General features: G+C 42.7%; 1 protein-coding gene across 5 annotated transcripts in view; it reads left to right on the top strand.

The window, feature by feature from the left end:
* The window catches only part of WWOX (WW domain containing oxidoreductase), a 549395-nt gene that overhangs the window by 303735 nt on the left and 220791 nt on the right, over positions 1–24869 (top strand). The window contains exon 10 of one of the 5 annotated variants that reach the window (XM_075576746.1): positions 16451–16599. The exons of the other annotated variants lie outside the window; for them this stretch is intronic. Within the exon in view, the coding sequence (XP_075432861.1) occupies positions 16451–16579 (129 nt within the window). The 3' untranslated portion in view covers positions 16580–16599. Of the gene's footprint in view, positions 1–16450; positions 16600–24869 lie in introns of those variants that run through there. 5 annotated transcript variants of the gene reach the window in all.

The following is a 24869-nucleotide window of genomic DNA, read 5'->3' as shown; positions in this document are numbered from 1 at the left end:
AGAGGAAAACCTAGAGATGTAATAAAATAATACAATAATAATCAAAAGAAGCTCCTTCAGCAGGGTGTAGTCTACAAGTACAAATTGTGCTAGTATCTGAATTTGAAACGTTACTTCAACTTTTTTTTTAAATGATTAAATTATAAAGCGTAATAAATGGTAGAAAGGCATTACTTGATGATATGACTTTATTGTAATATACCATAATATAATGTAATATACCATGAATCACCAATCACCACATCTTGTGTGGCTGAAGCGTGTGGTAATGTGTGTTCTGGATGCAAAAGCTTGATCTGTAGATTATTTGCAAACAGGGTCCTTGGTTTGCTTTTCTAGTGGGAGGAGGGTTTAAATATTGGTTTATCGCCCTCCAAACTTTTGGTGTGGTTATTACTCTTGGTCTTTCTATAGCTTCTCCCCATAGGCTGAACAGTCTAATTGCTGCTTTGTGGTTTGTGGTGCACTAAAAGATTTTGACCTCAAAACTTTTATTAGTCTAGACAAGCAGTGTTTATTCTGAATGGTTTACATAACTAAGATATTTTAGATCAAACAGGTCGCCTTATTTTGTCTTACGTTTTTTTCCTATTCCGTTCAGTGCTAAAGGGACCCCAAATCCACGGAGTGCCCAATGGTACAGAACAGGATACTGAACCCGAGAGCTTTCAAATGTTTTCAAAAGCACAGAAAACGATATATACATATATATTTGTTTATTGACTTTTCTGTGTGTCTGTAATTCTTTGTTTCCTTTTTTAGTTGTGGATTGTAAACAAAAAAAAACATATACATTGTAAGACTTTTGCTGGAGAGAAGCACAGAATTAGTTGGAACCTTTTAATCTTCCCAAATTTGTTTCCGCTGCTTCTTTAAACATGAAAATGAAGACATTTCCAATAACTGAAATAATTCTAACTATCTCTAGCCCATATTCACTATTGGCTGCTAAGCTCAACACGGCCTAACTCCCATTCAAATTAATTGGAATTAAGACGTGCTAAAGCTTAGTATCCTTTAGTGCAGGGGGGCGCAAACTTTTGTTGCTGTGCCCCCCTGCCTGCTGTCCTCTGTTCTCGTGCCCCCCCCCCCTTTCCTCGGTGCAGCGGTCGTTTGACGTCACGTGACCTGCGGCGTCATTTGATGTCACGTTCCCATGGCAACACAGCATCAAATGGCGCCGCAGGGTCATGTGGCTTGACGTCACATGACCCCGCGGCGTCATTTGACGGCGCGCTGCCATGGGAACGCGCTATGAAGCCGGCTGAATGTAAGTAGAGGTTTCAGAAGCCTTGCGTGATGCCCCCCCCCCCCTGGCATTTAATTTAAATGCCTTGGGGAATAGTGCGGGACCTCTGCAACCACCCGCGCCCCCCCAGATGCGGACCCCTGCTTTAGTGCATATGGGCCGAGATATCTTTTAAAAAGAAATAGCATTTTTTTCCCAGCATCAATACATCATATTTTACATTTTCTTTAACTGTGCACGCAATGTATTGTATATAATGTATACCCTGTTCATTTATGTAACTGTATTTGTAACCATGTATTATTTGTCTTAACTCTGTGCCCAGGACATATTTGAAAACGAGAAATAACTCTCAATGTATTACTACCTGGTAAAATATTTTATAAATAAATAAATATTTAATTGTTTAAAGGAGCATCTATCGACTATGGTTCCATGAGCTCAGGGGACCGCCTCCTGTGTTCCTGTGATATTTTATTTTAAATCTCTTGGGCAAGAATAATTGTCCAGGAGAAACAATATGGCGACCAGCATCAGTCTTGCTCTCGCAACCGATTGAGAGATGACATTGTGGCTTCCTGTTGGATGAGTAAGATGGAAAGGCCAAAGAAAAGATTGTCTATATGCACTTGGCCATTCTCTACTGGCTACATTTGACTCGGAATGCCGGTCAGAGGTTTACCGTCAGAACGGGTGGTTTGTTTTGATACTGGTGCGCACAGAGATGCAGAATTTGATACATCTCATTATATTACGCGAGTTATGTAATTCATCCTTAACGCCTCCTATTGTATTACCCAAGTCACAAGCTGGGGGTCAAATTAGAGCAGAGCACTTTTATACACTGACAGTAAGAAATGCAAGATGCTGTTTGCATCAATTTAGCTCCAAATTGCATCGATACATCACCCATTTGTGTTTTTTATATAGAGGTTCTCTTTAGCGGTATTCCGGATCAGGAATACTACACAGAAATACTCTTTTCTTCTCCATCAGTCCACTTTAATCATTGTTGGTTAATAATCAGATTAATAATAGAATGCCAGAGCACAGAGTGGCTAAACTTTGGGTGCTTTCTGCATGTATTAATACTTTCATAAAAGCTCCTTACAATCAAACACACATTGTAGTGACTTTGCTTTGACCGTGTGACTCATTGTGCAGACAAACATCTTCTAGACTGTGCAAATATGGTTTTAGGAAATTCCATGCTGTCTGAAATGTCCCCGCTGGAATATTAATAACATTATTCTGTAATGCAGGGGTGGCCATCCAACTCCAGTCCTTAGGGGCCACCAACCGGTAAGGTTTTAAGGATATGCTCGCTTCAGCACTAGTGGCTGTCAATAACTGAAGCAGGGACCTGACCTGTTCGTTTCCTGGAGTTGGCTACTCCTGCTGTAACGCATGCACACATTAATCTGTCAGCACTGCACGGGTTAAAGCAACATTCTCTTTTTGTTGTCCTTTTGAGTTGCAATAAAATATACAACACCTCTTTATTTTGATTTTCTTAATGAATTCTTTGACATTAACACCGGCAGTTGCTATTCCTGAATGTTGAGAAACAGGAGGCGATGTTGTAATCCCTTTTTGCTTCCAGAGGGACTTTCAACTCTTAGTTTTTGTATGAAGTGTAGGACCCTGTGGTAGCCAATGGATTAATATAAGGACTTGGATACATGGGAAGAGGACTCCACCAACAAGAAGTGATGCCGGTCTACGGGTCGGTGAAAGTCCCCTTCCCAAGCATCTGAGCCTGTTGTTTTCGTTCATTGTACTATAGTTTATTTTCAGCCAGCACTAAGCGTACATTGTCGGGCTGCCCTCCTCGTTAGTTTAAAATCCACAAAGCTCACAGTGTATGTGGAATAGAACAGCAATTACTATCCCATAAATTTAAAGTCCATTGGGACTTGGCAAAGCTGCAGAACTGCACTGCTAAGCTGCACGATAAAACATGCTCAGATATAAAAATGACCTGGTCAAAGCTATATTGAAAATAATATGTTTGGCTCCTCTAACGGCCATTCTGGCTACATTCTTGGAATGCCCAAGTTTCATATATTTTATTGCTTGGAACGTGATCATTTTGGCCTTCTATGGAGCTTAGGAGCCTAACTAAAGTATCGTACAGTTGGAAGGTGATTAGTGTTTGTAGCTTACAGTGTGGTTTCTACATATAATTTAGCCATAAGTCAACGTTTTGTAAAAATGCAAGTGTATTTCTTGTATAGAGGATAAAACATGCTGAATAAAGCTTCTAATTTGACTTCTATTATGTGAGAAGATTTCACTCATAAAGGTTTTAAATCAGGGAGGTCACCTACTTGAATATAAGTGGGCAAGTAGTTTGTCATTAATTAGTTGATACGAGACATCCTCTTATCGTATAAAAGGAAGCTGACACTACGTACCATATTAATTTAGAAAGCAGAGCCCCCAGTAATTAAGGTTTAAAACCCTGTACTAACAAGCTCACGACCCTCACATTGTGTGCCCACAACCAGTTTATGTAATAAAGGCAATTACTAAATTAATTTGTTGATCTGACTCCTGTTAATGTGGCCACTACATAAATTACATAAATCTATATACACTTTGATTTAATACTGAACGAGAGGCACAAGAAACACTAATTTGTAGAAAAAGATGCACTTTGGAGATAAAGATATATATTTGCTTTTTTTCGCCATTTCTGTTTTTTTTGTACAATATATGAAAATGTTGACTTTCTCAATGCATTCGTACCATAGAAAGGAGGTGTTAATGAAGCCTGGAATGGTGATATCGTCATATCTGCTTGTGGACACGTATTTAGTTAAACGTCGTTTCTAATGCACTCCTCAAACATGAAGTCTGTAAGGAGGGACATTTTTTTCCATTCAATACCACAGTCCTGTGAGTTCATAGCAGGGAATCCAAGTGTTTTTCATCTCCGTCTGTCTTCAGCCAACTCTCCATCTGGCAGTGTTTAGCTGTTTTGTTATTAGGCAGGGGCGGCTGTTTACCAGACTGGCCTGTTCAGGTGCTGGCCTGTGCAGGGGGATTCATGCTCTTCCATCATTCTAACCAGAGATATTTGGAACAGCTGTTGTATCTCATAGGACCGCTGATAACCCACATGACATGATCCAGCCTCAGGTATTCCTGTACAATCCAGACAAAAGCTCACGTTTAATGTCATATTTAATGTCATATTTCTGGGTTCATCTTACACTTCGGTTTTTACAGGTTTTTTTTAAATAGAAATATAATATTATGGCGTTACGAAATACTATTTGCTACATGCAGGCCCTTCCCTAGGCGGTAAGCAGGTAAGACGCCACCTCCGTGCAGCAGGTTTTGGGGCGCGGCAAGGGGGAGAGAGTAACAGCTCTGACGCTTCCATTTTAATTTTCTTAATACATGTAGGATTGAAGCAGGGGGTATCTGGAGCTGAACCCCGTTAATTTCAGCTCTGGAGACCCCCTGCTTCCTACCTAGCTGGGGGGATTTTCCTGCAAAACATTTTCAGTGGAATTTTTTTTTGGGGGGGGAGGGGGGAATATTAATGGGGGGTTTTCTTTAGGTGCATGGGGCATCCTTAATAATGCTTGCCTAAGTGCAACACATACCCAAGGGATGGGCCTGGCTATATGTAAGTGTTGCTTTTTGGCAACATATGTCTTAAAGGTGCTATCCACCCTAAATAACCTCCCTTTTTTTGGATTGTTACTGGGGCGCCTCCAGAGCTTAACCGTGCCATTTTCAGCTCTGGGGACCCCCTGTTTGCCGAAAATAGCGGTATTATTTCCTGGTTTTAAAACCACGAAACAAAGGGATTATATCTGCACATTGTTTGAGATGTACATGCCAGGCAGTTTTTAGGGAGGTGGGTTTGAGTAATAATTTTTCATGCTAGGGGCAGCACTTTTCTGTAAAACGTGCCTGTTTTATTGTATGGGATTAGCTCATTGTAATATTATAATGAGCATTCCAATGAGTGCGTGGGTGTGGAGCTCATTAAACATGCAACTAACATCATGAGTTATATGTGCAACGTTTTTCCATCATTTTTACTTCATGGCTCGTGGTACCCGAGTTTCTAAGATTTAACTGCTTGTTCCCTTAATAATTTGGTTTGTAAACGGAATTTTCTCATATGGATTTCTCTTAGATCATGGATGTGAGTTCATTGATTGAACAGGACAGATCTTTGGGAGAGACCTCTGCTGTGTGGTCTAAATCAGGGGTGCTCAACTCCAGTCCTCAATCCCCCCCCCCTAACAGGTCAGGTGTGCATGATATCCCTGCTTCAGCACAGGTGGCTCAAAGACTGAGCCTCTGATTGAGCCACCTGTGCTGAAGCAGGATCTGATTGAGCTACCTTTGCTGAAGCTGGGATATCCTGAAAACCTGACCTGTTGGGGGTTGGGGGGGGGGGGTTGAGGACTGGAGTAGAGCACCCCTGTGAAATGTTCTAGCAATCTATTTTTTCCTCCTAGAAACAGTGGTGATATCTATCACAGCGACTCGAACCCGCCAAAAACTCAATGTGGTCAGCAAGGCATGAACACGTGACCCAGTCATGTTGTAAAGTATGATGATGTTAATGTTTCTTTTGTATCAAGGTATGCACGTTCCTACAGTACTCCCTGAATATTGTACGGCTCATTTTAAATCATGGTACCATTTGCCCCGTGCCTGATAAAAGGGTTCATTTATCCCTCTAATCTCGCACTGCCCACGACAATCTCATTCTGCACAAAAGATGAACTTGTGGAGGTTAAATGCTGATTTTCTTATCACTTCATTTACTCTGCTCTTCAGGAAAATAAAATATCTATATTTAGTTTAATCGCCCATGTTTTCACAGAGCCGCAACAGCTTTTTTTTCCCCCTTTCAAATTGATATTTGAATTGATTGTCTCTGCAGTTTTCTGTTTAAACCTGTTTTCCTCCCCCCCCCTCATCCCCCCTTCATCTCAGTAGCAAATAAATATATTACAATAAGCGGTGAGATGTATAGTACAGTATAACAATGATAAATGATGTTGTGTGTAATTTTTCTACTATTAACATAAAGTAATATAAACTGAAGGACACTAGTCTATTGAGAGAGTTAGTAACTAATGTTCCATATCAGATGTGGACAATGTCAGGACTGAATACAGATTAGGCAGTGTCCTTTTCTCCCTGGGGGAATTAAACTTTGAGACTCCGCTGGCTGCCAATGGCTTTGCTGCATTTTGTTGGTGCATGTGGTGCCTTTCTTGGTCTATTAATTCCAAAGCCCTAAATGACAATGTGAGTAAAAAGCATTTCCAGTGGGATGCATTTCATTTCTGCATCCTTGTATCTACAATACCTATTCAATCCATTTTGTCACACTAACTGTTTAAAAATCGTGTAGATTGCCTGTATTTCGTAATTGACCAGAGCATGTTCTCGTTATAGCAGATTAGATGAGCAGTTAAAAAAAAAAAGGAGAAAGCTGAAAGTCTAACTCACAGAGGTCTTCAAGCACGAGAGTCTCTTTTATAAGAATCCACCTTTTTAAAAAAAACATTCTGTACAATGCGCAGAGAACTGCTGGCATGTAGAATGATCCCGTGACAGCCGTTCTGCGCGCCCGTCTTACCGAAGGAGAAGAAAAATAAAGGGATACAAATCTGCTTTAAATTTTTTTATTTTGATTTAAAAGTGGCAGTTCCTGCAGAATGTTCTTTTGGGGGGGGGGGGGGGCTGTGAGATGGATAACATATTTACTATTTTCAACAATAACAAAAAAATAACATTCTCCTTATAAATCATCAAATCAGCAACTATGCCGACCAAGCTCATTCTTCTTGTCTGGAAGAAAGCATCAGGCGTCATTTTATCTGGTGGGAAACAAAATGCAAAAAGGAACAGAAGTCAAACTGTGACATAACACAAGGAAAAAGGGGAAATGACTGTGAAAGTATAAATGTGAGGATCTCATTATTTAATTTTTCAGCATACTTCAGTTGTATTAATTATTAGAGATCAGTGAAACCTTATTTAGACAGACAGGGGTGCTACCCACCAATGCTTACTAATCATATGAATTGGTTAAATCCTGGTAATAAATGTAGTTCAGAAGATGCTGTACTTCTACAGTTATTATATATTTTTTTTAAAACAATTTCAAGTCTGTGCACTGCACTCTGGATAAATGACTGTGAATATTCTCCTGTAACTTGTACTCATTTATTTTATTTTCCATATGTTCTGTGACCTATTTAAAATCCATCTCCAGGGTTGTAGCATAGTGTGTTTAATAAGTGTTCTCAGTATTAGTCCTTAAAGCTCATTTAAGATGCTCGGGAAGCCTGGAGTACTGTTACACAGGAGCGATGCACATCATTATTCTTAGGGTGGTCTTTGATATGATGCGTTTGTCATGCTTCATAAATTTTATCTTTCCACTAGAAACAGGAGAGCATATCTTCAATGCAATTATAAAAATGTATTAGAATGAGAGCGGGAAATAAACATGGTGCTGGATGAGGTTTTAATGACTCTCTACATGTTTGTCATTCCGTGGAAGAGGGATGCTCTCATCATGGACCAAATCCCCAATCTGCTCACTTGCGTTCGCCGTATTCCTCACGCAGCGTGTCATGTTGCTCACATGTGCAGGTGTTGTAATGCGCACAATTCGGGTTGTCATATGTGTGCGCGCTGGCAATGTTTTGTGAGGTTGATTTTGAATGAAAGCGAATAGCAGCACAATGTCACATTGGGCCACATTGGCTAAGCAGTGCTAAGCCACAAGGCATTTTCTGGTCACGTCTCTTTAATGGCCATCATGTAATTTATGGCTTAGCGCTGCTTAGTAAATAGGGCTGAATCTCCAGGATTCCCTAAGCTCCAATGCGCCCTGCAATCCCCACGCTAACTGCCAGTGACTTGATTGAGCGATTGCGGGGCGTTAACCCCTTATTGTAGCTCAGTGAACCCCCTCATTGTGTTACTGCCTGTGCTGAGCATTGAGAGATAAAGACTGACATTTGCACTCAAGACTGTTCTCCTCTAATACCGCTGGCATCCTGCCCGGCGACCACTTTTACGCCCCCACAATTACACAGTGCCAGCAGCGGCACCTTGCTGCCTCCTTTCTGCCGCCCACCTTCTCCTTTCGAATCGGACGTCACCAACGTGACGTGGCATGGCATCGCATTGCCGTGGTAACGCGACGTCATGATGTCATTTGCCATGGCAACGAGACGCCGCGTGCCGCCACGTTGGTGACGTCCGCTTCAAAAGGAGAAGGTGGGCGGCAGCAAGGAGGCGGCCGCCGCATGTAAGAGCCTTCCCATCAGGCCCGAGGGGGCCGCCCCCAGATTTATCCGTCCTAGGCCCGGGCCTAATGGGAAATTCGCCACTGAGCGCCAGGTGTGTGCGGAATCCACAAATGTAACAGGCATTATTACCGCCCCCCCCTTTTAACACGAGAAATAACCCGGAAAATATTGCGTGTCAAAGAGATGATGATGTGCATGTTACCATTGTGTTAATGGAATCGCGGTATTTCTGGCGACACATATCGCAGCAGTGTTGACTCATCACGGTGCGTTAACGGTGCAATAATGCCTGTTTCATGTATAATAAATTGATGCTTCGGTTTCCTTCTTGCTTCACCCGTTGGGGGTCATTCTTTAAAGCAGCAATACTACATCCACCCCCCTCCCCCTTTTTTTTATTAATATGTAAAGCATGGGACAATGTATAATTCAGAGATATATGGGTGTGTAGCACTCCAAAAAATTGCAAATAAATGCGATACTTGCGCAATGCTGGAGCGCCTTGTTCAGGGATGGCTATCTGCAGCGATCCAGGTATACAGCAACAAGAATGCTGATCCAGATCGCCACGGGTTTCTCTAGGAAAGAATTTATTCAAGATACACCACGTTTCGGCCTCACTTGGGCCTTTGTCAAGTCACTTGAGCCCTGGATCATCTTTCTTGTTACAATGTATAATTCTACATTCTTTCCTAAACTGGCATTCGTCTGGTGCTCCTGTTATAAATCCTGATTGTGTGCCTAACTAAATGGCTGCCTTTCCGTTTCAATCAATCCTTCAGTCACTGTAACTCAGCAGCTACAATGTGTCCTGATATTACTACGGTAACATTATCTATTGTTACAGTTTACAGCTCAAACTGCTACTGTTGGAACATTGGCGACAAATGATCACAAACAGGGAAGTGTGGCAAATATCTTGCACTGCTGGGGAGGTGTGCTTAAAACGGCTATAGAAATCACAGGATGCTTTAAAGCACAGTAAACATAGCATTAAGTTGAATAAAATAATAATTTAATTAAATAATAATAAAACAGTCACTGTTATCTAATACTACAGAACTGATTTATTTAAAAAAAAAAAAAACCCATAAGATTGCACGTTTTGCTGCTTTAAGGTGCTATTAATTAAAGACTTGCCATTTCTTAGTGAATGAGCTTCTTTGATTCTGTAGCACAAACATTAAGATAGGAACTATATGTTGGTTGGAACAGGATTCTACAGTATGTAAATATGGACAACCCAGCTGTCACTAGAGCTTCCAAAATCCTTCGTCCCGGTACAGTCTGCTGGCCAAAAGGAAGGAGGACAACTCCGTAGTTGCAGAGGACAAACTGCTTTTGACCATGTAGCATTGTGGCTTTAAAATGTTTCCATTTCACATCCAGGAATGAGATCTCCACATTTTCAATAACCTGAGTCAGAATTAGCTGTTGAGATTAAACACTCAAATGAAAAAGCCAACCAATAAGTAATGCTAAGACGGTCAAGACAAATAGAATACGATTGTTCTATAGAAATACTTAATTGGATAGTTCTGTGTCTTCCATAGGGAATGAAAACCACTATCACTCCGTATAAAGCAGGCGTGGTGAATGTACATGTCGCACTGCACAAATAGTCAATGGATTTACTACTTAAGATAATGAATACTCTTAAAATGGTACCTCATGAAAAAAACTCTCGTCTCTCGTGGAAGTATTTTTTTTTCACCCCAAGTACTTTGATTACTAAATGATCAAAGGCAATAGGCCCCCCCGAGGACTAGGGTTATCCTAAATAATGATGCAAAGTCTTTCTACCCAGCTGCAATTTGGAACCGAAGATGCAATTTACACTTATTAAATTCACTAATGGAATTCTCGGGGAAGAACTTTCTCAGTTACCAGAGACACCCATGAAAACTTTTTGTAGTGGAACAAGAAAATAGAAAAGTGTTATTTATGGGGGATGGGGGGGGTTATTTTTGTCAATCTAACTATTTTTTTTTTTAAATAAAACAATAATCTGACTATAATTAGAAGGATAATCATCGTTAATTTTAAGGCGATGGTACATTCTCTGCTGGTGTTTACTGACTCTCAACTTGCCAGCAAGAAATGATTGTGGTTGAGTCTGCATTGTGACCCAACCGCCTTATATCACATATTTAATTTTTTATTGTAATGAAGCATTGACTCGTATAATGCCAGTGCTTTCAATACAAGGCTGCTGCTTATTGCATTGAGCTCCGTTTTTGCTCCGCTTGCAAGTCCATTCTGTTTATTTATGCCACAACAAAAATGTCAAAACATAGCATGTCGGTTTGATATAATTTGCTATGAAAAGCCATAAACTGCAACACGCCATTGTTAATTAAGGTTCCTCACTGTGTAACACCATGCATCTGTGCTGATATAACATTAGGATAAAATACACCACGATTCAGAGTGTTTAATGTAGCACCTCTGGTATCCACTGCCCCTCCTCTGCGTATATTCTGCAGAATACATTGCACCCTCGATCATAAATCCCCAGGCCTGACACTGTCTAAGTCTGCTGTTCCTTTGCCCTCAATTTCAGTGAGATGGGCCATTGAAAACTCATTACAAGCTGTTTAGACTCTGACTTTGACTTTTGCTCGACAGCGAACAAAAATTAACAGCTCCAGGAGGTAGCAAAAAAAAGCTTTGTGCCAAATAAATAATAGAAAGAATTGCAACAACAGAAAAGTGACTTAATATTAGTGTCCTGTTCCGTGCAAACTGCTTTAACGCGCTGTGGCAAACGGTTCTCTTTGTGTAACGCTGCCGTTTGCCCAGGCTCTTCGCGACATAGTCTTCTAGGGTTTATTTTGAAGAAATAAACATGTGTATACACAAGAGGCACTCAGCCCTCAACCTTCAGCGGTTTATTTTTCAATTAGTGACACTAAACATTTCAAACACCGTCACTTTAAGAAACAAAAGAAATCATAAAAATAACATCTACTCCTGTCAGGAATCTTAATCAGGGGTGCGCAAACTTACCTACTTGCGCCCCCCTGTCTCCTCTCCCCTCCGACTTGCACGGCTCTGGTGTCAAATGATGTCGTGGGGTCATGTGATGTCACGTTGCCATAGCAATGTGATGTCACATGACCCCGTGGCGTCATTTGACACTGGTTGCCATGTAAACGCGTTGCTGGAACTCCAGGTAAGTGAAAAGTTACAGAGGCCTGGCGCGATCTCCGGCATATATTTTAAATGCCTTCAGGGGAGCATGGGGCCTCTGTAACAGCCGCTCCCTCCCCCCCCCCCCCCGAAAATCTCGCGCCCCTCACTCTGTGCAATTCTGGTCTAACTCACAGCATATCCCTATCTGCAATGTTGGCTGGGTAAGCCAGTTACCAACTTTAAATAACACACAGATATAACATTCAATTCTTAACTGTGAGATGGGGACAGCGCCCCAATAGATTCTCAGATGCTGCAACACGTGAGTGGGCCGTCTACCCCAAACTGGATCCTGGGAAGCATCCCCGCCCCCCCGCCTCCCCGTGCGCAACTAGCTCGCCAGGAAAAGCACGGTCAAGCAGAACACTCGCTCCCTGCCTGGCCGCAGTCTAAGAGAGAGACTGAAAAATCAACTCTCTCTGCTCCAAATACCTGTTCCAGTAATTAGGTGAGCAGGTGAGGGAAACCAGAACCATTGTAAAGTCTGGTATGGATTTCCTATGCACCAGCCTTAGTGACTGTGAATCTGTGGGGCGGATCACATCCACACTACTGTATGTCTGCACTTTCTGCTACGAATCAGACAGAAAGCTGCCCACTTTCCTGGGACTATGTCACAGCGCGTGTGTTAGAGGTTTGTCTGGGCTGTTTTGGTAACGCCAACTATAAATGGCTCAGCCTGGCAGCTCGACCCGTTCCCTGCGTGTCTGTGTTTCCGTACCCTGTGTGTCTGTGTTTCCGTACCCTGTGTGTCTGTGTTTCCGTACCCTGTGTGTCTGTGTTTCCGTATCCTGTGTGTCTGTGTTTCCGTACCCTGCGTGTCTGTGTTTCCGTAGCCTGCGTGTCTGTGTTTCCGTTCCCTGCGTGTCTGTGTTTCCGTACCCTGCGTGTCTGTGTTTCCGTACCCTACGTGTCTGTGTTTCCGTACCCTGCGTGTCTGTGTTTCCGTACCCTGAGTGTCTGTGTTTCTGTACCCTGCGTGCCTGTGTTTCCGAACTCTGCGTGTCTGTGTTTCCATACCTTGCGTGTCTGTGTTTCCATACCCTGCGTGTCTGTGTTTCCGTACCCTGCGTGTCTGTGTTTCCATACCCTGCGTGTCTGTGTTTCCATACCCTGCGTGTCTGTGTTTCCGTACCCTGCGTGTCTGTGTTTCCGTTCCCTGCGTGTCTGTGTTTCCTAACCCTGCGTGTCTGTGTTTCCTAACCCTGCGTGTCTGTGTTTCCTAACCCTGCGTGTCTGTGTTTCCTAACCCTGCGTGTCTGTGTTTCCGTACCCTGCGTGTCTGTGTTTCCGTACCCTGCGTGTCTGTATTTCCGCCCCCTGCGTGTCTGTGTTTCCGTACCCTGTGTGTCTGTGTTTCCGTACCCTGTGTGTCTCTGTTTCCGTACCCTGCGTGTCTGTGTTTCCGCCCCCTGCGTGTCTGTGTTTCCATAACCTGCGTGTCTGTGTTTCCGTCCCCTGTGTGTCTGTGTTTCCGTACCCTGCGTGTCTGTGTTTCCATACCCTGTGTGTCTCTGTTTCCGCCCCCTGCGTGTCTGTGTTTCCGTACCCTGCGTGTCTGTGTTTCCGTACCCTGTGTGTCTGTGTTTCCGTACCCTGTGTGTCTGTGTTTCCGTACCCTGTGTGTCTGTGTTTCCGTTCCCTGCGTGTCTGTGTTTCCGTACCCTGCGTGTCTGTGTTTCCGTACCCTGCGTGTCTGTGTTTCCGTATCCTGCGTGTCTCTGTTTCCGCCCCCTGCGTGTCTGTGTTTCCGTACCCTGCGTGTCTGTGTTTCCGTACCCTGTGTGTCTGTGTTTCCGTACCCTGTGTGTCTGTGTTTCCGTATCCTGCGTGTCTGTGTTTCCGCCCCCTGCGTGTCTGTGTTTCCGTACCCTGCGTGTCTGTGTTTCCGTACCCTGTGTGTCTGTGTTTCCGTACCCTGTGTGTCTGTGTTTCCGTTCCTTGCGTGTCTGTGTTTCCGTACCCTGTGTGTCTGTGTTTCCGTACCCTGTGTGTCTGTGTTTCCGTACCTTGTGTGTCTCTGTTTCCGTACCCTGCGTGTCTGTGTTTCCGTTCCCTGCGTGTCTGTGTTTCCCCGTACCCTGTGTGTCTCTGTTTCCGTACCCTGCGTGTCTGTGTTTCCGTACCCTGCGTGTCTGTGTTTCCGTACCCTGCGTGTCTGTGTTTCCGTTCCCTGCGTGTCTTGTATTTCCGTTCCCTGCGTGTCTGTGTTTCCGTTCCCTGCGTGTCTGTGTTTCCGTTCCCTGCGTGCCTGTGTTTCCGTACCCTGCGTGTCTGTGTTTCCGTACCCTGCGTGTCTGTGTTTCCGTCCCCTGCGTGCCTGTGTTTCCGTTCCCTGCGTGTCTGTGTTTCCGTTCCCTGCGTGTCTGTTTCCGTTCCCTGCGTGTCTGTGTTTCCGTACCCTGCGTGCCTGTGTTTCCGTACCCTGCGTGTCTGTGTTTCCGTACTCTTCGTGTCTGTGTTTCCCCGTACCCTGCGTGTCTGTGTTTCCGTTCCCTGCGTGTCTGTGTTTCCGTCCCCTGCGTGTCTGTGTTTCCGTACTCTTCGTGTCTGTGTTTCCGTACCCTGCGTGTCTGTGTTTCCGTACCCTGCGTGTCTGTGTTTCCGTACCCTGCGTGTCTGTTTTTCCGTACCCTGCGTGTCTGTGTTTCCGTACCCTGCGTGTCTGTGTTTCCGTACCCTGCGTGTCTGTGTTTCCGTACCCTGCGTGTCTGTGTTTCCGTTCCCTGCGTGTCTGTGTTTCCGTACCCTGCGTGTCTGTGTTTCCGTACCCTGCGTGTCTGTGTTTCCGTACCCTGCGTGTCTGTTTCCGTACCCTGCGTGTCTGTGTTTCCGTACCCTGCGTGTCTGTGTTTCCGTACCCTGCGTGCCTGTGTTTCCGTACCCTGCGTGTCTGTGTTTCCGTCCCTTGCGTGTCTGTGTTTCCGTTCCCTGCGTGTCTGTTTCCGTACCCTGCGTGTCTGTGTTTCCGTACCCTGAGTGTCTGTGTTTCCGTTCCCTGCGTGTCTGTGTTTCCGTTCCCTGCGTGTCTGTGTTTCCGTTCCCTGCGTGTCTGTGTTTCCGTTCCCTGCGTGTCTGTGTTTCCGTTCCCTGCGTGTCTGTGTTTCCGTTCCCTGCGTGTCTGTTTCCGTTCCCTGCGTGTCTGTGTTTCCGTACCCTGCGTGCCTGTGTTTCCGTCCCCTGCGTGTCTGTGTTTCCGTTCCCTGCGTGTCTGTGTTTCCGTACACTGCGTGCCTGTGTTTCCGTACCCTGCGTGTCTGTGTTTCCGTCCCTTGCGTGTCTGTGTTTCCGTACCCTGCGTGCCTGTGTTTCCGTACCCTGCGTGCCTGTGTTTCCGTACCCTGCGTGTCTGTGTTTCCGTACCCTGCGTGTCTGTGTTTCCATACCCTGTGTGCCTGTGTTTCCATTCCCTGCGTGTCTTGTTTTTTCGCCTCCTGTTCGTCGTGCTAGTTTTGTGATCCAGTTTTTCTGCGACACATATCCAGACTCTGCAGCAACATATCCACACATTTGTGTACGTGTAAACCAATGAGCCTTCGAGAGCCGCTCCATAAATTTAACTGTATCTTGTTTAAAAGCAAGGCAGCTTTTTTAATTTAGTGCTTGGTAGTTTTTATGTGAAATGTCTAAGGAGCTATTTATAGCAAAAGTAACCTTGGTTTGCACAGGTAAGAAGGCTGCGAAACTTTCGGCGAGGAGAACATTTTCTATATCTTTCTCTCTCAAAATGGGACGGGGATACTTTTTGTCTTTTGTTAAATGTATGTTTTTAGTTGTATAACATTGTCTAACTTTATTCAATACAAAGTTTGAGATGAAAATGTAATTTGCAAACGTAAACAGAGATCGGTACATTTTAAGTATAAGGTGCATATGAAAAGGAAATGTGTGTATATATATGTGTGTGTGTGTGTGTATATGTGTGTGTATATATGTACGTATATATATATATATATAGCAATATATTTTTGTTGAGTGACATTATTTAACTGTTCCATATTTAAATAAGTCGCCTCCGTACTCTGCGACTTTTCTTAGGCCAACCTCTTCTGTCTTGTTTGTGTTGGCGCTAACGTGCACAGACATGGAAACATATCAACAATACTATACTACAGAATGCACTGTGTCTGTGGTTTCCAACCTTTTTTTGGTTAAGGATCCCTATGTGAAATTCTGAGGAACCCCCAACCCTCTCTAATAGCGCGTCTGATATCAGATGCATTGTAAGGAACCCCGACCCTCTCTAATAGCGCGTCTGAGATCAGATGCATTGTTAGGAACCCCAACCCTCTCTAATAGCGCGTCTGAGATCAGATGCATTGTTAGGAACCCCAACCATCTCTAATAGCGCGTCTGAGGTCAGATAGATTGTAAATTCTTCTGTATTTGGTACAATTTTGAAGTGACCTGAAAATGATGGGCATCTCTTTAGAAATGCCGGGGGAACCCAAGGGTTCCTCAGAACCCTGGTTGAAAAACACTGCACTTTGTGCTGAAAGGATTCATCCATGCAGCATCTTTCAAATGAATGCATTGCACACTATAAAATAAAAAACCATCTACTAAGGGATTGACATTTTGACAAAGGTAGAACAATGCATTTGGGGTTCATATTGCTAGACACCTTCAGACTACCAGTGCCACCGATTATTGCAATGCTTCAGGACAGTTTATGTATGTTTCTTTAATCTTTCAGATGCATGTAAACTTTTTGATGCTGCAAAGAGTCCGTGCTGCTTTCCTGCTTCAGTGCCTTGGTTTCCTACACTATTTCTCAAGTCTACTTTGTACCATTGTGTTTAAATCACTGTTAATATCGGGGTAACAACCTGTCATCTCCTTCTGCGGAGCTAACACTCACCAATGTAATGATTTTCATAACATGCCTTTAATATTGCTGAAGATGATATAAATACATCTCAATAAATGTAATATTCTCTGAACCATGAATTATCCTTAATACGGATTTCTGTGACTTTTGCAGTTTACTGGGCTGCTATCCCGAACGAGTGTCAGAAATGTTTACATTTCCTTGTGCTAAGTTTGGAATTTAAGACTGTAACTTTGAAAATAAAAGGCAGAAAAGAAAATCTTTTTTCTTCTAAATCAAACTAGTGGCCTCGATATTTTATGGCTGTTTTAAGGTCCATTAATCTTTGAATCATGAGGCCATGTAAAAGCTGACAGCCTTAACAGTCATTCCCTGGGTTTACTTGGAAGGATTTAATGTCAACAGCAATTTTAATTATTACTGTTGTGGTACTAACCTCGTTTATATGTATGGAAAATTGCAAAGCATACAGATATGTAACCTTGTAGCATTTACAACGGGTTTTAATAGAAGCTGAAAATGTGTTTTCAAAGACAATATTGCCTAGTGGGCCAGCTCAACGGTTGGAGACATGGAGTCGGGGTTTTGGTTGTAGTCTGGAATATACAAGCTTGTTGATGGACTTCTTACTTGTGCCAATTTTTGGGTTGTTGGGAAATCACATTCTCTTCCGATATCTTCCTAGTACATACTTCAAAAATGCATCTCTCTCTCAGTGTATCTTTTCTATCAAATAAAAGACCCCATCAAGATAAGAAAATAATTAGGGCAACACCGCTGAAAACCAGACTCCAGAAGGGATGTCAATGATATAAGCTGACCTACCACCCACCATGACCGTCCTCAATGTGTCGACTTTATCTAATGCCAATGTGTATTTTTGCCTATACACCATTTATAGGTTGTGCCCCATATCTATTTGACCTCTTATAACGTGTTATTATTTTCTCTCTGGGATGTACCGTGTAAGGTTGATCAACTCAATAAGATTGTACTGTATGTATTAGATACAATCTCATATTTACCAAGCAGTCTTCTGCCGTATGAGACCTTTCGTCGCTTGTAGACCCCTTACATTAACTTGAATGGGGCTGTAAGAGGTTATCCCACATGGAAAGCTGCCTTCCAGTAGAAGACTGTCAATCTGGGCCTTCATGGATCAATACATTTAGTTGGTTAACTAAACTTCCATATAAATAATACTCCTTTAATGTCACGGTTACATCACAGTACAGCGCAACAGTCCAGCAATGTACAGGGTGTGAGGAGTTTTACTGCACCTTTTTGTTTAAACATAAATTGTGTCCCTGGTAGGTAGCGAAAGCAGAAGGGAGTTAGAAAAAGGTTATCGTGGGCCATTCACTATAGATCAGGGGTGGCCAACTCCAATCCTCAAGGGCCAGCAACTGGTTAGGATTTCGGGATATCCCTGCTTCAGCACAGGTGAAGAAAGAGAGAAGCAGCGCACTGCCAGGGAACCAGGTGGTAAAATTGCAAAAATACTTTATTCAAAAATAAACATCACCCCAGGGGGTATTGCAACCTCCTTCGCGCTTCGGACAAATAGTCCATAATAGAGTCTATATCCAGAGTCTCAACTTTTTGGTTTCACATTTTTTATTGGTTTTACACAGAGGAAAGGGTACAGATCATCACTTTATTCAATGCCTTCGGCTTGCACTTGAGGAGGAGCCCCCTCCTACAGTATATCTTCGTCAGCCTTGTACATCCTCTCACTCCTCCAGCCGGAGGGGAGAGCGTCTCGCTTGGGGGATTAGTCTTTCCTCTTTTGGGTGCGGAGAAAAAGTATAGACCTATAGAAGAGAGGAAGTAGAGGGGGGGGGAAGGAGGGGAGAGACAGGGAAGGGGGGGGGGAGGTAGAGGAACAGGGAACAAGGGATCGGGGAGGGGGGAGGATAGAGGGTGGGAAGGCAGGACCCCCCCCCCCTCGGAAACCCCATCCCCGCCCCCAGGCGGACAGCCGGTGCTGGCTATTCTTCCAGAGAAGATTTTATGTATGGGGCCATGCTTCCCAGATTTTATCACATTTTTCGACATTTTGGTTCAGTCTTGCTCCATAAGTTTAACTTCTCTGATTCTGTTCAGCACCGACTGTTTGCAAGGTGGCTTAAGCTTCTTCCATTTTGCCGCAATTTCGCAGCGGGCTGCCGTCAAGATGAATGGCATCAATTCCTTGGTTTGGAGGGGGAAACCTTCAATAGGTTTTCCAAGCAGGAAAGTCACAGGATCTAATGTCACCTCCAGAGTCTCAACTTTAAGGACTATAGAATCAAGATTGTTTATTCTCCTTATTCATTGGAACACCCTACTTCCCATACATATATTCAGCACAAGTGAGACCGAGCCATTGATTGGGCCACCTGTGCTGAAGCAGGGATATCCTGAAAACCTGACCTGTTGATGGCCCTTGAGCACTGGAGTGGGCCACCGCTGCTATAGAATTTGTGAATAGGGAAGACACAGAAACGTCCCAGCTTTCCTTGTGTCTGTAGATGCAACAATTGAATAATCCATGTGTTATTTACATCATCATCAGATGAGGCAAAAGAAGCTAAACAAACCTGCTGAGTGTAACACTTTCTTCAACCCTGTCAATACCGGTAGCGTAAACACTGCAAACCCCTTTGGAACTGAATGAGAATTGAATTGATATGATTGTATACAATACTTAACAAGTATCTAGGACAAGCAGCTATATACAGTGTAGTTAATAATATTAAAATAAATAATGTATTCTCATACAGTCATGTTCCCAGTAAATTAGTACAGATAAAATGAATAATTAATGCAAAGGCCTTACACAGTATCAGCCAACCTACAGTATAACACAATAACATTTATCTTGTTTTATACAGTAGCTGTTTTCTTAAGTTCAAACTGTGTGTTTTGGGGTGTACAGGTTATGGGGTACTCATGGGCAGAGGGTTTCTATATATAAGGCATATAAAAACCACACCACTTTGCCCACAGGTTGAAAGGGCAAATCTGCACAGGTATAATATTCTGAATATACTATAAACCATATTGATGATAACATTACAAAACACATTTACTGTGTAACCGAGTGAAGTGGCATCTTGGCATATGACTGTATAACATCACCTATTATATCACAGATATTCTATCAAATGAAATAGTAACTATATATATATATAGTTATGTGTGTGTGTGTGTGTGTGTGTGTGTGTGTGTGTGTGTGTGTGTGTGTGTGTTTGTTTGTTTGTTTGTGACCCCCTTAGTACTTCGATTATTAGATCTTAATCTATGTTCTAATAATAGATAGAGATAACCTGATCAAAATAATGACACAAAAATGATACCTTTTCAACATTTATTTACTGACAAATGATTCAGCATTCAATATCCATGTGTGAAAAAGTATGTAAACCTTTAGATTCAGTACCTGGTGGCGCCCCCTTGAACAGCAATTACTTCAACTGCGCATTTCCTGTAACTGCTGGTCAGTCTCTCTCATCGGGTTTGAGGAATTTTGGCCAATTCCTCTTACAGAAATGCTTCATCTCAGTGACATTTTAGAGCTTTCTTTGCATGGACAGCTCACTTCAGGTCTTGCCACAACATTTTGATGGGGTTTAGGTCCGGACTTGGACAAAGCCATTCTAAAACGTGGAATTTCTTCTTCTGCAGCCATTCTTTTGTAGATCTGCTTGTATATTTAGGATCATTGTGTTGCTGCATGACCCACTTTTGCTACAGCTCACGGATGGATGGCCTGACATTCTCCTCTAGAATCTTCTGATACAATGCAGAATACATGGTTGTGACAATGATGGCAAGCTATCCAGGTCCAGAGGCAGCAAAGCAGCCCCAAACCATCATACTCCCACCACCATGTTTGACGGTTGGAATGAGGTTCTTCTGTTCGAATGCAGTGTTTGATTTTCGCCAAAAATAACGTTTCTCATTGAGGCCATAAAGTTCTACCTTTGACTCGTCTGTCCAGAGAACATTGTTCCAGAAGTCTTGTGGATCATCTATGTGCTCTTTGGCGAACTTCAGACGCGCAGCAGCAATGTTCTCAATTTTTGGCTTTATTTTTGTTAAATAAATCATGACACAGTGTAATATGTCGTGTGTTGTTGTTCATCTGAGGTTGTATTTACCTAATTTTTAGACCTGCTAAGGAACAGATGATTGTTATTATGTCCTGATATGTAAAACCATAGAATTCAAAGAGGATGCACTTTCTTTTTCAAACAACTGTATATATGTTTTGCTGTTTAAAATGTAATCTGATATTTATATTACTATACAGGCATACCCCGCATTAATGTACGCAATGGGACCGGAGCATGTATGTAAAGTGAAAATGTACTTAAAGTGAAGCACTACCTTTTCCCACTTTTGATGCATGTACTGTACTGCAATCATCATATACGTGCATAACTGATGTAAATAATGCATGTGTAACAGGCTCTATAGTCTCCCCGCTTGCGCACAGCTTTGGTACAGGTAGGGAGCCAGTATTGCTGTTCAGGACGTGCTGACAGGCGCATGCGTGAGCTGCTGTTTGCCTATTGAGCGAAATGTACTTACTCGCGAGTTTACTTAAAGTGAGTGTCCTTAAAGCGGGGTATGCCTGTAAATGGTTAAATAGAAAACAATATAGCCTGATATCCTAGAGGTGATGATAAGAAGTTGAGATAATGCAAAAGAAATATGATCAATCTGTTTCTAACTTTTTTTTATTAAACAAGCCATCCTTCTCCTTACATCCTATCTGCATGATATCTAAACGATACCAATCTATTTTATTGCATAGGTGTTTTTCACAAAGCGGTATGTATTTCTCCCAATGTGTCAACATTAATTTAATTTGTCATGTGTCAGACAAATTACCAGGCAGATTTAAAGCGTGCTTTTTTTCTTGTTTCCTGCATGTTCACTATCGTACAAATGTGGAATTATCAGCGGTTTGTGCCAAGTTTGCAGTTGGATATCTGTCTAAGTCATTTGTCTAGATTAGAATCTGTAGAGGCCCGACTGCTAACCCCACGAGGCTTCCCTTAATATTTCCCCTAGTATATTATACACATTTTTTAATGAGCTGTTGATTCTGTTTTTTAACTCTGCAAAGCACAGCATTGTGCTGTGAAAGAGTATTACAGTGAAAACAGCGAGACCTGAAATAGGTATTTGCTACCAACTTCAGCTGGAATATCGAACGGCTGATTGAGACTATAACACTAGGATTTAAGGCTTGGCTGTTCCTCCAATGCCATAATAAATGATACAATGACACTATCAGCGATCCAGTGTATTCTCCATACCAGCACTCTTAAACTTTTTAGTCTTTTGATGCTGATGTTGGATTACTCCTAAATGCATTTGGTGTGCATCACCTTTCAGTGTGTGAGAACACAACATACAGATTGGGAAGCGTAGTCTGTTTTTTGTTTTTATCGTGTTTTTTTGTTTTTTGCATTCATCTGTAACCCCAGAAAATACATCAGATCTGAGAGCCGTTCTTCTCAACACAACAGTATAGTCAGGTAGACATTTTGAAAACCACTGGTGTACCAGACACTCGGATCAACCTTCATTCCAGCTCCATGATAGGCTACTTAAAAACATAGGTGTTCACATAGAGAAAGGTGTGTTTAGACATACTGCTCTGTTTTTTGGAGCATGGAACTCCTCCCCAACTCCTCCTACTGACTCTCCCCAAGGTGCAAGCTGGGGCAGAGACGCAGAATGTGATACATCTCATTATAATCTGCGCACCATGTAACTCCCCCCAACTCCTCCTACTGACTCTCCCCAAGGTGCAAGATAGAGCAGAAGGGGCAAAATTTGAACAGCACGCTTTGATACATAGGAGCAGGGTGAAAATGCTGGGTTTTGTGCCCAAATTGCCTCGATACATAGACCGTATCCTGTTACTCCAATGCATTGCAGGCCCTATGAGCGAAGGGCTGACATTTTTCAGAGCTTAGTTTATAACACAGCCTGGAAAAGAGCTGAGCTGCATAAGAAGTTCACTTCCTAACATAGTGGTAAACATGTTTATTTGGGTATGAAAGGTCTCATTTCAGCAGGTGTCGCCATTTAAGTCTTTGGGTGAAACTGAAGTGTGTAGTGAGAGGGCGATTCTGTCCTTCCCAGTAAGATACTGGGACACCTCGTAAAGACAGGGCAACGAAAAGGAGGCTGGACTCCTTCACAATTAGGGCAGGTTGATATTTAAACTTCGGCTTTCACTGTAGCACCAGCATACAAAACACTGCCGTATATTTATTTGGCAACGAATGGGTTAAACTGCCAGCTACATTAAAGCCTGGCCATGTGGGGAAATGTTAGATGCAGAAAATGAATATAGGGTTTGGCTGAAGCTTGCTTGCAATTTGCCAATGAAAATGTGCAGGTTGCAGGCAGCCAAGTTGGCCCCTGCAAAAGGCTCCTGAGCCAGCACTAATTATGTCAACAAGTAGTTCATGCTTAGCCCTCGTTAAGCCATGCACATCCAACTGATGAGAGTAGCACAGGGAGCCGACAGCTTAGCAACCTCCTTGTTCTGCACTGGACCATTTAAAAGCACCTTTTTCTCTATTGTGCATGCAGGCTAAAAAGCATTAAAACGCTTCTATAAACATTATCCCCATCCAATTATCGGCTGGACTTAAGCACCCAATCCTTAAACATGCACACGTCGTGCTGTAGAAGGATGACGCGGTTGTGGCTCTGTATCTAGCTCCGCAGACATTCATATTTTCCTTCACACTGTGAAGCTGTCCTGTTCTTGATAGGATTTTAGCCCAGTTCAAATGAATGGAGCGGAAATTACCCTGAACAAAGAGTAAGACTGCTCCGCTGCCTGCTGAGAGGCATTTTCATTTACAGCATTAATGTTCCAAGGTACTTTGCACGTACTTTGCTCTGTACAGTATATGCCGGCTTGCAATGGAGGAGTGTCGTAGGAGAGTCAGGAAGGAGTTCTGCAACCTTCGTGTTCTGATTATCTTTATTCCCTGTTCACAAACCTTCACCAGATCTGAAGTTACAAAATCATAATGTCCTGCATGACGTGGAAGAAACTTGGTTAAGACGTTGATTATAGCTGCTGCATTTGTAAACAGGATTGAAAGATGCTACAAGGTGTATTAGATGTAGATGTCTAAAAGTATGTTGGCCTGATTATGTTATACCTGCATTCGTATATATATATATATATAGCCAATAAAGAATATCACTTGTGAGCACATTCACATGTCTTAGACAGGTCTGCAACCCTGCCTTTCAACCATTATCACCTCGCAAGCAAGGGATTCTGGGAGATGACATGAAAATTAGCACACGTGTCACCTTTTGCCTGGAATATCCATTCACATGGAGCCCATTAAAGCTGATGTATTACCGTTCACACAGCTTTTAAACACAGCATGGGACTAGCAAAGCAAGTTTAAATGGATGGATATGCCAGGCAAAAGGTGACACATTGTGTGCTCATTTGCATGTCATCTCCCAGAATCCCTTGCTGCAGTGGGAGCACTGTATGTGAGGTGATAATGGTTGAAAGGCAGGGTTACCGACCTGTCTTAGACATGTGAATGTGCTCACAAGTGATATTCTTTATTGGTTTTATGCTAATGGTGGAGGTTTTCTGTCGTCTTCTTCACCCCCCATAACATATATATATATATATATATATATATATATATATCTTTTTTGTGTCTCTTGCTGTCATTCTCTTTAATATTGTTGTGCTTCTAATAGTCCACCAGGTCTGAAATGATACAAGCTTGCAAAAAATGAGCAAGATTCAATGTCCAGTTAACACAGATGCTAGTGAAATTGTTACAGGGTCGTTTAACTTTGCATCTCAAATAGAGATTTCTGAAAGGGAGTGTTCCTGGAAGTTCTAACCTTGCTGCAGCCCTCGTGACATCACCATTTTTCACCTTGCTCCTTTCTTATAAGGTACATCTTGCCTGGGTCGTTTGGGCGGAAAGGTTTCACAGCATGAAGGCAGATGGCTTGCATGACAAATGGGCTAAGGAGTCAAATCATTTTTATCCTAAACAACAGAACAAGCTTTGGTGCTGTTCATCCAACAGTGGGCAGTTTCTTTAACTCTTTCAGTGCTCCTCCGGCAGTACTTTGCAAAAGAGGTTGCAAATTGTGCAATTCTTCGGAAAATAAATATTTTTATGTCCTCACATAAAAGCAAAGTACTCTTGTAATACATATATTAGGAGGTTATTCGTCAAAGTCTCTGTACAGAAACCGGGAAATACCAGCGCAG

The sequence above is a fragment of the Ascaphus truei genome, chromosome 19 (assembly GCF_040206685.1).
Source record: "Ascaphus truei isolate aAscTru1 chromosome 19, aAscTru1.hap1, whole genome shotgun sequence".
Classification (NCBI taxonomy): domain Eukaryota; kingdom Metazoa; phylum Chordata; class Amphibia; order Anura; family Ascaphidae; genus Ascaphus; species Ascaphus truei.
Note: the sequence above shows the minus strand (reverse complement) of the source record. Positions and strands in the feature narration are given on the sequence as shown.